This window comes from Nicotiana attenuata, unplaced genomic scaffold (assembly GCF_001879085.1).
Source record: "Nicotiana attenuata strain UT unplaced genomic scaffold, NIATTr2, whole genome shotgun sequence".
NCBI classification, from domain to species: Eukaryota; Viridiplantae; Streptophyta; class Magnoliopsida; order Solanales; family Solanaceae; genus Nicotiana; species Nicotiana attenuata.
This window is the reverse complement of record NW_017673059.1, coordinates 116366-129737: the sequence shown is the minus strand read 5'-3', so window position 1 is coordinate 129737 and position 13372 is coordinate 116366. Positions and strand designations below refer to the sequence as shown.

Genomic DNA, 13372 nt, shown 5'->3' with positions numbered 1-13372 from the left:
GTGTTTGTCTTGGATAATGAATGTTGTGAGACCTGGTTTGTTGAGTAGTGTACTATATGCATCTAGTGCTCATAAAGTACGGGAAGATCTAAAAGAGAGATTTGACAAAGTGAATGGTTCTAGGGTATTGTTTCTTCATAGAGAAATGTAGAATTTGACTCAAGGAACCATGACTATAGCAGACTACTTCTCAAAGCTGAGAGATTTTTGGGATGAGTTTGATTCTCTAATGCCATGCCCAGGTTGTCCATGTCCTAAGTCTAAAGAATACGCTCAAAACTTTGAGGCTCAAAGACTGCTGCAGTTTCTCACTAGTTTGAATGACTCTTATGCACAATCAAGAAGTCAAATTATGATGATGACTCCAGTGCCTACTATTAACAAGGCTTACTCACTACTTGTTGATCAAGAGAGCCAAAGAAATCTGGTAAGCATGGCTCAGGTTACACAGCTTGTAGAAGGTCTAGAGGGCACTGCTTTATATAGCAATAAAGGTCCAAATGCCACAAGTGGAGGTTACAGGGAAAGGAAGAACAATATTCAATGTGAATACTGTCATTACAAAGGGCATACCAAAGAAAATTGCTTCAAACTAATAGGCTATCCACCAGACTTCAAGTCTAAAAAGAAAGGAAGTGCACCTAGACTCTATGCTAATTTTGCAGGTAATCCAAACTTTGCAGCTGAGGAAAAGCACATCAACTATGCAAATCAGCTGAACCCTGGGTCTCATCAACAAAAGGGATTCATCTCAGCTAATCCTGTGACACCACAAATGACACAGACACAACCCCTTTTCACTTAGGAGCAATACTAGCAGATTGTTCAGATGCTCTCCAAAGAAAATGCAGAAGGCCCTAGCTCATCCAGCAAAATATTTGTTGCATGTATTCTAAATCATGTGAATGCTTGTGTCTCAGTGTGTCAATAGTGATTGGATAATTGACACCGGAGCCTCAAATCACATGATCTCCAGACTTGAGTTCCTACAAACACATAAATCACTTTTTACAACAGAGAAAAACATAGTCCATCTCCCTAATGGTAATGCAGTGCCAATTTCACACACAGGAAGTACATATGTGTCGGATAATCAAAAGATCTCTAATGTACTCTACATTCCAGACTTTAAGTTCAATTTACTCTCAGTCTCACAACTCACCAAGGAACTAAAGTGTATGGTAGGCTTCATTCCCGACTTCTATATTTTTCAAATCTTTACAGTGGTCAGGTGAAGGGGATTGGTAGAGAGGAACATGGAATCTATGTACTCAAATGAGGTATCTCAGAACAAGCTTTAGCTCAAATTTCAAATAAATGTGCATCTATAGCTACAACTCATACTCCAGCAGGCTCAAGCTGTTTGTGGAACAGGAGATTGGGACATGTTCCCTTAGACATAATAAGAAGAGTAGACAAGTTAAATAAGCTGACTGCTAGTGATAGTCACCACTGTAATGTGTGTCTTTTAGCCAACCAAACCAAACTTCCTTTTAAGCATAGTAATACTGTCACTAAGTCTATTTTTGAATTAGTTCACTGTGATATTTGGGGGCCATACAGGTTTCCTTCTCATGATGGAAGAAGATTCTTTGTCACTATAGTAGATGACTATACCAGATATATTTGGATCTTTCCGTTAACCTCTAAGTATGAAGCTTATGTTGTGCTTAAAAATTTCCTTGTTCAAGTTCAAAATGTATTCTCTACAACTGTAAAAACTCTGAGAACTAATAATGGAAGTGAGTTCTTTAGTACTGATTCAAAGTCTGTTGTCTAGTGTTGGTATTTTGCATGAAAGTACATGTGTATATATACCCCAACAGAATAGGGTTGTAGAAAGAAAACACAGAACCATTCTAAATATGACAAGGTCACTCAGGTTTAAAGATTCTGTTCCCTTAAGGTTTTGGGATGAGTATGTTACTACTACTGTATATCTACTAAACAGACTCCCTTCTAAAGTGGTTGGCTACAAATCACCTTTTGAGATGCTTTATTTGCATTCTCCTTCTTTGTCTCATTTGAGACTCTTTGGTTGTATGTGTTATGCTTCCACTCCCAAAGTGCTAGATAAGTTCTCACCTAAGGTTGTTCCTGCTGTACTTATGGGATACTCTTCCACACAAAAGCACTATCTCCTGTATGAATTTCACTCCAAAACCTTTCTAGTGAGCAGAAATATAATATTCAAGGAAGATGTTTTTCTTTTCAAATATGTCAAGTCATATGACAATCCTATGTTTTCTATCTTGGATTTACTCTCCCTAGTGGTGGTTCATGAGAATCCTACAGTATCAGTCATTCCAACATCATCATCCTTGGATTCATAAACTGATAACTTCTCAGACATTGAGTTACAACAGACATCTGATGCAGCTAAAATTGCTTCACAAGAAGAGCTTATGCAGGCACTTGACAATGTTGAGCCTACTGCTGCCCTTGATAATTCTGAATCTGATGCTACACTTGACTATTATGAGCCTGTTGCTGAGATTCTTGCTTCTGATGTAGTCAGTGATAAACCTTCTACAGGTTGTAGGAGATCTTCCAGACCAAGCAAGCCTCCTATTTGGCTACAGGACTATGTCACAAAGAATAAAGGAACCAAGTGCAACTTTCCTATCTCTGCACATGTGGACTATACTCATCTCTCCCCTACTTACAGACAAGCAATTTTAGCTTGCTTAGTAGCTTCAAAACCAGCTTCTTTCAAGGAAGTTGCATCTGATCCTAGATGGATAGAGGCCATACAGCTTGAATCGCATGCCTTGGAGGATAACAATACATGATCTGTTGTAGACATACCTCCTGGTAAAACACCTATTGGCTGTAGTTGGGTGTTCAAGATCAAGTACAAGGCTACAGGTGAAGTTGAAAGGTTCAAGGCTCGACTAGTGGCTAAGGGTTATAGTAAAATAGAAGGGTTGGACTATGGAGAAACATTCTCACCAGTGGCCAAAATGGTCACAGTGATATCTGTTATTGTTACTGTCTCAAAACATTGTTATATCTATCAAATGGATGTACATAATGTTTTTCTCAATGGGGGCCTACATGAAGAAGTGTACATGGTCTTGCCTGAGGGGTTTGCTAGATAGAGGGAGTCGTAGAAGGTCTACAAACTCCACAAGTCCTTATATAGCCTTAAGCAAGCACCCAGGCCGTGGAAATAAAGCTTACAGAAGCACTGGTACACATGGGGTTTCAACAGAGTCACTGTGACTATTTCCTATTTATCAATAGAGTTGGGGATGATATTGTGATAATTTTGGTGTATGTAGATGATCTTTTGATTACTAGCAACCATAAGCTGCTATGAGATACAATGTCAGCTCTTCAAGGCAAGTTCAAAATGAAAGACCTAGGAGAACTAAAGTTCTTTCTAGGAATTGAATTTGCAAGGTCAAATAAGGGGATCCTAATGAGTCAAAGGAAATATGCTTTAGAGTTGATCTCTAAAGCAGGTCATAGTGGTGCAAAGCCATCTAGCACACCTATTGAGCTCAACCAAAAGCTAACCACTGTAGAATATGATCTGTCCTTCAGGGAAGGGAATGCCACTACTGATGAAGTGCTAAGGGATCTTAGTGTCTATCAAAGACTGGTTAGGAAACTGCTATATCTAACTATGACCCGGCATGATATCTCCTTTGTAGTACAGATCTTGAGTCAATTTATGCATTGTCCCAGAACCTTTCATATGGAGGCAGCATCAAGAGCAGTGAGATATATAAAGCAGGCACCTGGTTTATGATTACTTATGCCTGTAGAAGACTCAAAGAGTCTGATTGCCTATTGTGATTTTGATTGGGGAGCTTGTGTGCAAACAAGAAGATCAATAACTGGTTATCTGGTGAAGATTGGAAATGCCCTAGTGTCTTGGAAATCCGAGAAGCAAAGCACTGTCTCCAGAAGCTCAGCTGAAGCAGAATTTAGAAGCATGGCTTCCTGTGCAGCAGAGCTTACTTGGTTGATAGGGTTATATGCATAATTAGGAGTCAAAGTTAGTCTGCCTGGGGGCGAGGGCATGTTTCTCTCTCGGCGCAAGATAGCTTAACTTGCGCCACCATGGCCGGGAAGAGAACTCGTGTACCCACACCAGAAGATGTTGATGGCTCAAGCGACCGCACAAGAGGCAGCTATACACAAAAGAAAGAGAAATCACAACCAAAACCAGTAGAGAGAACTTCATAGGAGGAAGAAGAAATTGAACAGGAGTCAACAAATTTCAATGGAACAGTGGCATCACAAGGTAATGGAACAATAGAATTGTTGGTTAAAGCAACAGATATCCATCACAGAGAGCATGAATTATCATAAATTCAGGGGCTAAAGCGTTAAATCCAAAATCAACTGGAATTCGTAAGCTATCATGGGCAGAGGAGGTCGAAGCAGAAGCAGATCTAGAAAATAAGTCATCTATATGGGACAATTTTGACATCACTAAAGTGTCAAATGCAGGTTTCAAGCTAGACTATGTGGAACCAGCAGTGCATGGTGAGGTTTCAGTATGTGAAATTGATTTAGAGGATATAAATTCTGAAAATTGTATATTGGAAGAATGCAGTAGCATGTATGTCTTAGGGGCTCATCCTCCATTTGCTGTTTTGAATGGATTTATCCAACGATTATGGCAAAGTATGGCTTTAATAAGGTAGCTATGCTGAAGAATGGGATTCTATTGGTAAGGTTTGATACTGAACTAGGAAAGAATGAGGTGTTTCAAGGTGGAATCTATCATTTCGATAACAAGCCTTCCATTGTAAAATCTTGGAATTCGGACATGAAGTTCACAAGAGAAGAAGTATACACAGTGCCTATATGAGTTAAACTGCCAAGACTAGAATTTAAGTATTGGAGTCCTAAGGGTCTAAGTAAGATTGGTAGTTTGATTGGAAAGCCTTTAATGGTGGATCATAATACTGAGAAGAAAATGAGATTGAACTTTGCAAGACTATTGATCGAGGTAGGCATTGATATAACAAGAAAGTTAGAAATGAGGGAGGCCATTTAAAACCTCCCTTAGGGAATGGATAGCACATGTGCTGGAACACTAGAGGGCTCAATGGTCCTAATAAGCAAAGGGAAGTAAAGATCCTTTGCAGTAAAGAATCAATAGGTATGGTTGGACTAGTAGAACAAAAATAAAGGTGGGTAGAATAGAAAAGATTGCCAATGCTATGTTTCCAGGATGAGGTTGTGTTACTAATTTGGAGTTTCATTATAATGGTAGAATTTGGTTGACTTGGCAACCAGATTACTATAATGTTAGTTACCTAAATGCGAATGCCCAAGCTATCACATGCGAGGTAAAAATGTGGGGTTGCAGTTGCAATTTATGATGAAAATTGTGTATGCATATAATACAAAGGAAGAGAGGAAGGAATTGTGGAGGTACTTGGAAGGTGTAAGTAGGAACTCTCAATGCCCTTGGATTATCATGGGAGATTTCAATTCTATTTTAAACATAAATAACAGAAAGGGAGGGACTCCAGTTGCTATTAGTGAAGTACTGGATTTCCAAAGATGTGTAGAAGAGTGTGAGCTAATGGATCTGCCATCCCAAAGGAGCAGGTACACTTGAAATGATAAACAAGGGGAGCACAGGATTTTCTCTATAATAGACTGAGTGTTTGTAAATAATGTCTGGCTCTTAAATATGCCTCACTACATTGCTAATTACTTCCCAGAGGGGATTAGTGACCATTGCCCAGTGAAACTAGAGCCACTTAACATTAGATCAGGTATAAGAAAGCCATTTAAATACTGTAATGTATGGGCTAGTCATCCAAGTTTTTTTGGAGAAAGTCAAGGAAGTATAGCAAGCACAAGAAAGAGGATGTAAAATGCTGCAAGTAGTGAAGAAGCTTAAACTGCTGAAGAAGAGCTTAAAAGAGCTAAATAAGCAGGACTTCAGGAATATATTAACTGAAGCTGATGAAGACAGAGATTAGTTGAGCAAAACACAACTAGAATTGCAAAGGAAACCTAGAGATAGTGATTTCAAAAGGAGGAAATGGAGCAATATAGGAAATTCAGATGACTATCCTACCTAGTATAGATGTTCCTTCAGCAGAGGAGTAAGGCTACATGGATCAAATTAGGAGATGATAACAACAAGTATTTTTACTCTATCATCAAACACATGAAGCTACAACAAGCAGTCACTCAAATACAAGACAAACATGGAATAATGCAGCATGATCCAGAGAAGATAGCTATGGTCTTTGTGGACTACTATCAGGAATTGCTGGGGAGGAAAGAGCAGGGGAGGGTTAAAGCTTTTGGGAGTTTTTTGAAGAATGATCACATATTGACAGTAGAAGAACAGGTGCAATTGGTGAGACAATACAATAAAAAGGATGTCAAAGAGGCTTTATTTAGAATTGATAGTACAAAAAGCCCAGGTCTTGATGGATACAGTAGTAATTTTTTCAAGAAAGCATGGTCAATTGTGGGAGAGGATGTGACTGAAGCTGTACTGGAATTCTGAGCAATGATAAGCTTTTGAAGCAGCTCAATGCAACCATGATCTCCTTGATTCCCAAAGTAGAGGTGCCACAAATGGCAAGCCAATATAGACCAATATCCCGCTGCAATGTATTATACAAATGCATATCTAAGGTAATATATCAGAGATTAAAGAATACATTAACCTCACTGGTTGCAGAAAATCAAGCAGCTTTTGTAGAAGGGAGAGCACTAGCTTACAACATTCTAATCTGTCATGATCTAATGAGACATTATAACAGGGGGAATTCACCAAGGTGTTTGATGAAGATTGACTTGAGGAAAGCATATGATATGGTTAGCTGGGACTTTATTGAGGAAGCATTGATTGGATATGGTTATCCTATTTCATGTATCCAGTTGATCATGTTGTGCATCACATCAACAAAATTCTCAATGAAAGTAAATGGAGTGGGGTACGGATACTTTGAAGGAAAGAAAGGGTTGAGACAGGGGGACCCAATCTCACCACTGCTCTTTGTACTTGTTATGGAATATCTCACTAGAACTTTGAAAAGGATGAGTGAGCTCCCAGATTTCAAATTTCATCCAATGTGCAAGAATTTAAAGATGACACAATTAATATTTGCAGATGATCTAATGATCTTTTGCAAAGGAGATATACAATAAATTTGAAGGGTGATGGAGGCTTTGCACCACTTCAGTAGTGTGACAGGTTTAGGGGCAAATACAGACAAAACAAACATCTTCCTGGCAGGAATAGAAGATGATAGGAAAGAGGAGATATTGACATACACAGGATTCTCAATAGGAACTCTACCTATTAGATATCTTGGTTTGCCTTTGTCGTCTAAAAAAAGGAGTAAGATGGACTCTCACTAGCTGGTGGAGAAGATAACTAATAGAATTAATACTGCTTACTCAAAGCAATTGTCTTATGTAGGTAGATTACAGATTATCAATGCAATGTTATTCTCAATCTACAATTTCTATGGATCTATCCTTATATTACCTCAAAATGTGCTAAAGAAAGTGGATAGGAAATGTAGGGACTATCTATGGGGTAGCTCTACTGAGCATAAGAGAGTGCCTCTGATATCATGGTACAAAGTATGTGTTCCAAAGCCATTTGGAGGGCTGAATATTAAGAGCTGTAGGAAGTGGAATATGGCATCAGTAGGGAAATTGCTATGGCAACTAACAATGAAATAGGATATACTTTGGGTGAGATGGGTGCATGGGTTATATATGAAGAATGATGTGAGTATATAGGATCACAAACCACCTCTTGACTGTAGTTGGTACTGGAAGAAGCTCAACTCACTCAAGTTGGTAATGAAGGACTGGTATCAGGATGATAGGTACATGTTGACAGTTAATGGGAACTATTCTGTAACTATGAGCTACAATGCTTTACTAAGAGACATGGTGACGCTGCCAGAAGCTGATTTAATATGGAATAGGCTCATGCAAACAAAGCATAGATTCATAGTATGGCTAGCAAATCAGGAGAGGCTGCTGACCAAGGAAAGGGTCAAGAGATTACAAGTACTAGTAAGTGATGATGCATGCTGCTTATATGGGGATGAGTTGAGTGAAACTCAAAAACATATATTTGCTGAGTGTACATGGGTTACTGACTTAAGAGAAGAGCTGTCCATATGGATTGGACTACAATTGCAGAGATATGGGGTGAGACAAACAATAAGATGGATCAAGAGGAAGCACTGGAGACAAACAACAACAAAGGAGGTGATCATGGCACTCTGGGGAGCGATGATCTACCATGTATGGTAGGCCAGGAATTGGAAGTTGTTTCGAAATATAAATGTAAATAGTAATTTTATTAAAGAGCAGATACAAAAGGAAACTAGGCATAGACTAGATATGATACAAGATACAAAGAGAGGGCGAGGTTGCAAAATGTTAATACAGAGATTATGTAATTAGTTTTTTTCAAGTTGAGGCCTAGAAGTGTCAAGCACCCCTCCTAGAAGGTGGTTTGAACTTTAGGTGCTCTTTAGGTGTATCAATTTGGCTGTTATGATAATATTTCACATTTATTATCAAAAAAAGTTAGTTTGCCTGTGAAGCTAGTGTGTGACAGTAAGGGAGCAATTTAAATTGCTGCAAATCCAATCTTTCACGAGAGAACAAAACATATTGACATTGATTATCATTTTGTAGGGAAAAACTATGTGAAGGAATGCTGAAAAACTGAATATATGCATACCGAAGATCAATTGGCAGACCTTCTAACTAAGAGTCTGGGAAGAGCACAACATGAGTATCTGTTGAATCAGCTAGGATTATGTGTACCAGCCATCAGCTTGAGGTTGAGTGTTGAAGTATTGATTAACAAGCTGATACTTAACTATAGTTAACTGTTACTGTAATAACTAACTAGGTTGGTTATTTTGTTATTAAAGGTAGTTAGTTAGTGGTTAGAGATATATAAATATATGTACTCTTAGAACAGTTAGTTTCAACCACTTCAATGAAATATTTCTCGTTTCTCATCTCTTTCACTGTGCTAGTCTTCTCTCTTCTCAAGCTCTAGATCAATCGTCCATGACAGCTAACAGTCATATCTGTGCATATGCAGTTACATTGTTTCTGTGCTATATTTTTATTACTATATATTTTGTATATGAATTACACAAGCTTACAAAGTGAGTGTTTTTTATATAAACCTTCGCTACTGATTTGTTGCGGATAGTGGATAATACTTACTGAGTACGTGTTGGTGTACTCATACTATACTTTTGCATTTTATGTACAGATTTTGACCCTTACGAGTGGAGTTCATGAGGAAGTCTAGGAGCTGTTTGGAGACTCAGTAGTGAACTGCTTGGCCTTAATTGCAACACATTGGACTCACCTTCTATCTTTCTATCGCGTTTATTACTTCAAACATTATTTGTATTTTGAGACAGTATAATATTGTTCCTTTGGACGCTCATGACAAAATTTACCTGTTCCTGAGGGTTGTAAGATATTTCGACATTGTATTCGACTTAGTATTATCTTATTTATATTATCATGTTATACTCTCTATTATGATATGATGTCTTGTATTGTGGTTAATTGTATGATTGGTTCGCATGACGAGTTTTTTTTTTTGAGCAAATAGGAAATATATATTAAAGGTTACGGAACATGCATTACATGGGATTGTAGTTTGTGTCACTCAGGACACTGTAATTTCCTAGGCTTGCTAACATATTGCAAGCATCATAAGATAAAAGTTTTTCAAAAACACATTGTTCCAAAACATCATGTTGTACTAGGAATTGAACATCTTCAGGGGGAGCAACAAAAACATTCTTCTTCTTCCTTGTATTAGCAATTCCCATGCATGCTAGCTGGTGAGCTATCCTACGGAATTCGTGCTTGAGGGTCATCTGCTTCCGTTGGTGCATTAACAACCTGCATTTTAATAAAATGTTAGCATATAAGTTATTACCTTGTTGTGTTGATATAAATTACCTCCGTGGAATCCGTTTCAATTTGAAGTGGAAACAAACCCCACTCATGGGCTGTTTTTAGTCCTTCTAGTAGAGCTTTTATTTTTGCTTGAAGACAACCATTTGCATTGGCACATTTGTTGTAACCAACAATCCATTCGCCTTTAGCATTTCTGATTACTCCACCTAAGCCACATTTTTGCATGTCTTTTTGAAAGCTGGCATCAATGTTTAACTTGAACCATCCCATTGGAGGCTTATGCCATCTAACCTTAATGCGGAGCTTTGGAGCATGTAACACATTAGTTTCCGTTAACAGATGGAATTCTATAGCTCTACTTGCAATGTGGTGGAAGTTTGTAGGCAAATTGGTATTATTATGGTTATTGTTATTCCCGTTGATCCAAATATACCAAATTGCAAAAGGGAAGAAAAGATTCCAGCTTAATAAGTTACTGTTGAAGGAGTAATTAAAGTTTTTTAATTGGAGTAGCCAATGTTCCCCATTCTCCTTGTAGGATTTTTTCCAACCAATGGTTTCCCAAAGATGGTTGCTTGCATGGCAGTTGAGAAAAATATGAGTGATAGATTCTTCTATATTGTTTCGACATATTGGACAATGAGGATCTATGTTAAGGTCAATTTTTGCGAGGTATTGTCTACAAGGATTTTTATTGTGTAGGCATTGCCAGAGGAAAATTTTGATTTTATTGGGACAAGGCAAGCTCCAAATCCATTGAAAATCCAAATTATTGTTCTTATTATTGTTGATTAAAGAGTAGCAAATTTTGGTCGTGAAGATACCTTTAGTATTAAGGGACCAAATAGGGATATCCTTAATAGGATGTTTGACACGAATTTTTATTTTTGATATGGCATCCTTGATATTATTGGGAACGTTGAGGGATATATTATCAAAGTGCCATTGCTGGCCATCAAAAATGTTCCTTATCTTAAAGTGATAATCATTTTTTGATAAAGGGCCTTCTACTTTGGCTCTAAAGCGGCCTAGGTTGGGTATCCAATTAGTCTCCTAAATATTCATGTTAGAAAGATGATGAAGCTGCCAATTGATATCTTTGGAGCATACTTCCCACCCTTTTAGCATACCTTTCCATATGAAGGAATTTTTTCTTGTGTTCTTACTGTTTGCATAGGAATTAATAATGAGATTAGCCCATGGTGTGGTAGGATTGGTAATAGTCCTCCAAGCAAGGTTTGCTAGGGTACATATATTTTTATCTTTTGCCTTATGGAGACCCAGTCCTCCCATATCTTTTGGTTGACAAACGGTTGATGTCACGACCCGGATTTTCTACCATCGGGAGTCGTGATGGCGCCTACTGTTGGAGCTAGGCAAGCCAAACATTTAAACATTTTCGGATAACAACATAACAATAATAAAATACCGAGCCTTTAAATAAATGCGAAAGTCTTTTAAAACATAAATAACTGAAAACCCAAAATGCAGTAGTCTAATATTTCACTACCCAAGACTTGAGTCGCTATCTCACGAAACTACTAAAGAGTGCTACAAACAAGTCTGAATAGGAAAATACATAATTTCTGTCTCGGTACAATGAAAAAAAATAGAAAATCTGGAAAGGGACTTCGGCCTGCGAACGCCAGCTAGGCTACCACGTAAGTCCCTGGACTGAAGAGGGCTCCCGATCAACTACTGATGTGGTCCAAGAGCTGCTCCGGTACCGTAATCTGTGCAATAAGCACAGAAGTGTAGCATCAGCACAACCGATCCCATGTGCTGGTAAGTGCTTGGCCTAACCCCGGCGAAGTAGTGACGAGGCTAGACAGGACTACCAAGTCAACCTGTGCAGATATTTATATACAAGTACTACAAAAAAAATAACAGCGGAAGTAATAATTAAGACTGGGAGGGGAGCATACTTTTGGGAATAACAGATAAAATAGAACGGTAGGAACAATTAAGGAAAACTACAACCAAATCTCTTCTAACACAGAATACGTGGTCGGCGTGCCACACGATCCCATTTCATGATATATAAGTGGTCGGCGTGCCACACGATCCCGTTTCATAATATATAAGTAGTCAGCGTGCCACACGATCCCATTTCATAATATATAAGTGGTCGGCGTGCCACACGATCCCATTTCATAATATATAAGTGGTCGGCGTGCCACACGATCTCATTTCATAATATATATATATATATACAACCATCCCGGCAAGGGAGAATGCAAATATACAGTTAATTCCCGGCAAGGGAGCAACAACAATCACTTACTCGTCCCGGCAAGGGAGTAATTACATCTCTTCCTCTTTCGTTCATTTCTTACGTCCTAATCATGTCATAATTCGAGCCAACGCTCCAAGGAGTTTACAAATCATATCTTCTCTTCATATTTTTCACATTATATCGAAACCATCAATTAAACAAGGAAGAGTCACCACGGAATCCCACATAAGCACAAGTAAGGACTCACGGTCATGCTAGACACTGGTGTATAGATACTCGTCACCATGCCTATACACCGTACTCAACATTTAGCAATTAGCAAATAATACTCTAATCCTATTCCCTCAAGCCAAAGTTAGATCAAACACTTACCTCAGTCCAAAGAATAGCAATCAATCCTCAAATACCGCCTTTCCTCTACAATCCGACTCCGAAACAATGATATCTAGGCATAATTAATTCAATAGTATCAATAAGGGCTCAAAAACATAATCCCATAGCCTAGAAATGGAATTCCTATCATTCTTCCAAAAACACCAAAATTCAACATCGGTCCCACATGGTCCAAACACGAGGCTCGGACCAAAACCCAATCACCCATAACCCCACGAGTTCAAATATATAATTTATTTCAAGATTCGACCCAAATTGAGGTTGAATCACCCAAAATCTCCAAAGCCCTAACTCTACCCAAAACCCCTATTTTCTACTTTGATTTCAAGGTTTAGGGCTAGGAATTTAGTAATTAATAGAGGTAATTGAAGAAAACAAGTTGAACAATGCTTACCCAAGAAGTTTTGATGAAAGGTTGCTTCAATGGACGCCTAAGTGCTTGGAGAAGAAATGAGTTTGTGTATTTTTATGAAAATCCCGAGCTACTGTTCTGTTTTTAACTTAATAATTCGCTGGGCAAAATTGCCCTTCGCTTTCGAGGGAAAGGGGCCGCGTTCGCGAAGGGTAAACTGGACACTCCATCGCGAACGCGTGAAATAGAATGCGAACGCATAGAAGAAAATGTTGGGGGGTCCAGGGACTGTTATACGCGAACGCGTGAGGGGCCACGCGAACGCGTTGAGGAAGCTGGTAAAGCTACGCGTTCGCGATAGTGAGGATGCGAACGTGAAGGAGGGGGAATTAGGAACTACGCGATCGCGTGAAGTAGGACGCGAACGCGTAAGAGGGAAGGACCAAAGCACTGCGACGCGAGCCTGAGCC

At 38.7% G+C, this 13372-nt stretch overlaps 1 protein-coding gene across 1 annotated transcript; it reads left to right on the top strand.

The window, feature by feature from the left end:
* The first annotated feature begins 6064 nt into the window (after positions 1-6064).
* On the top strand, positions 6065-6496 carry LOC109215329. Its single transcript, XM_019379371.1, has one exon. It carries the CDS (start codon positions 6065-6067, stop codon positions 6494-6496), a length of 432 nt encoding a protein of 143 aa, XP_019234916.1.
* Positions 6497-13372: the final 6876 nt, after the last annotated feature.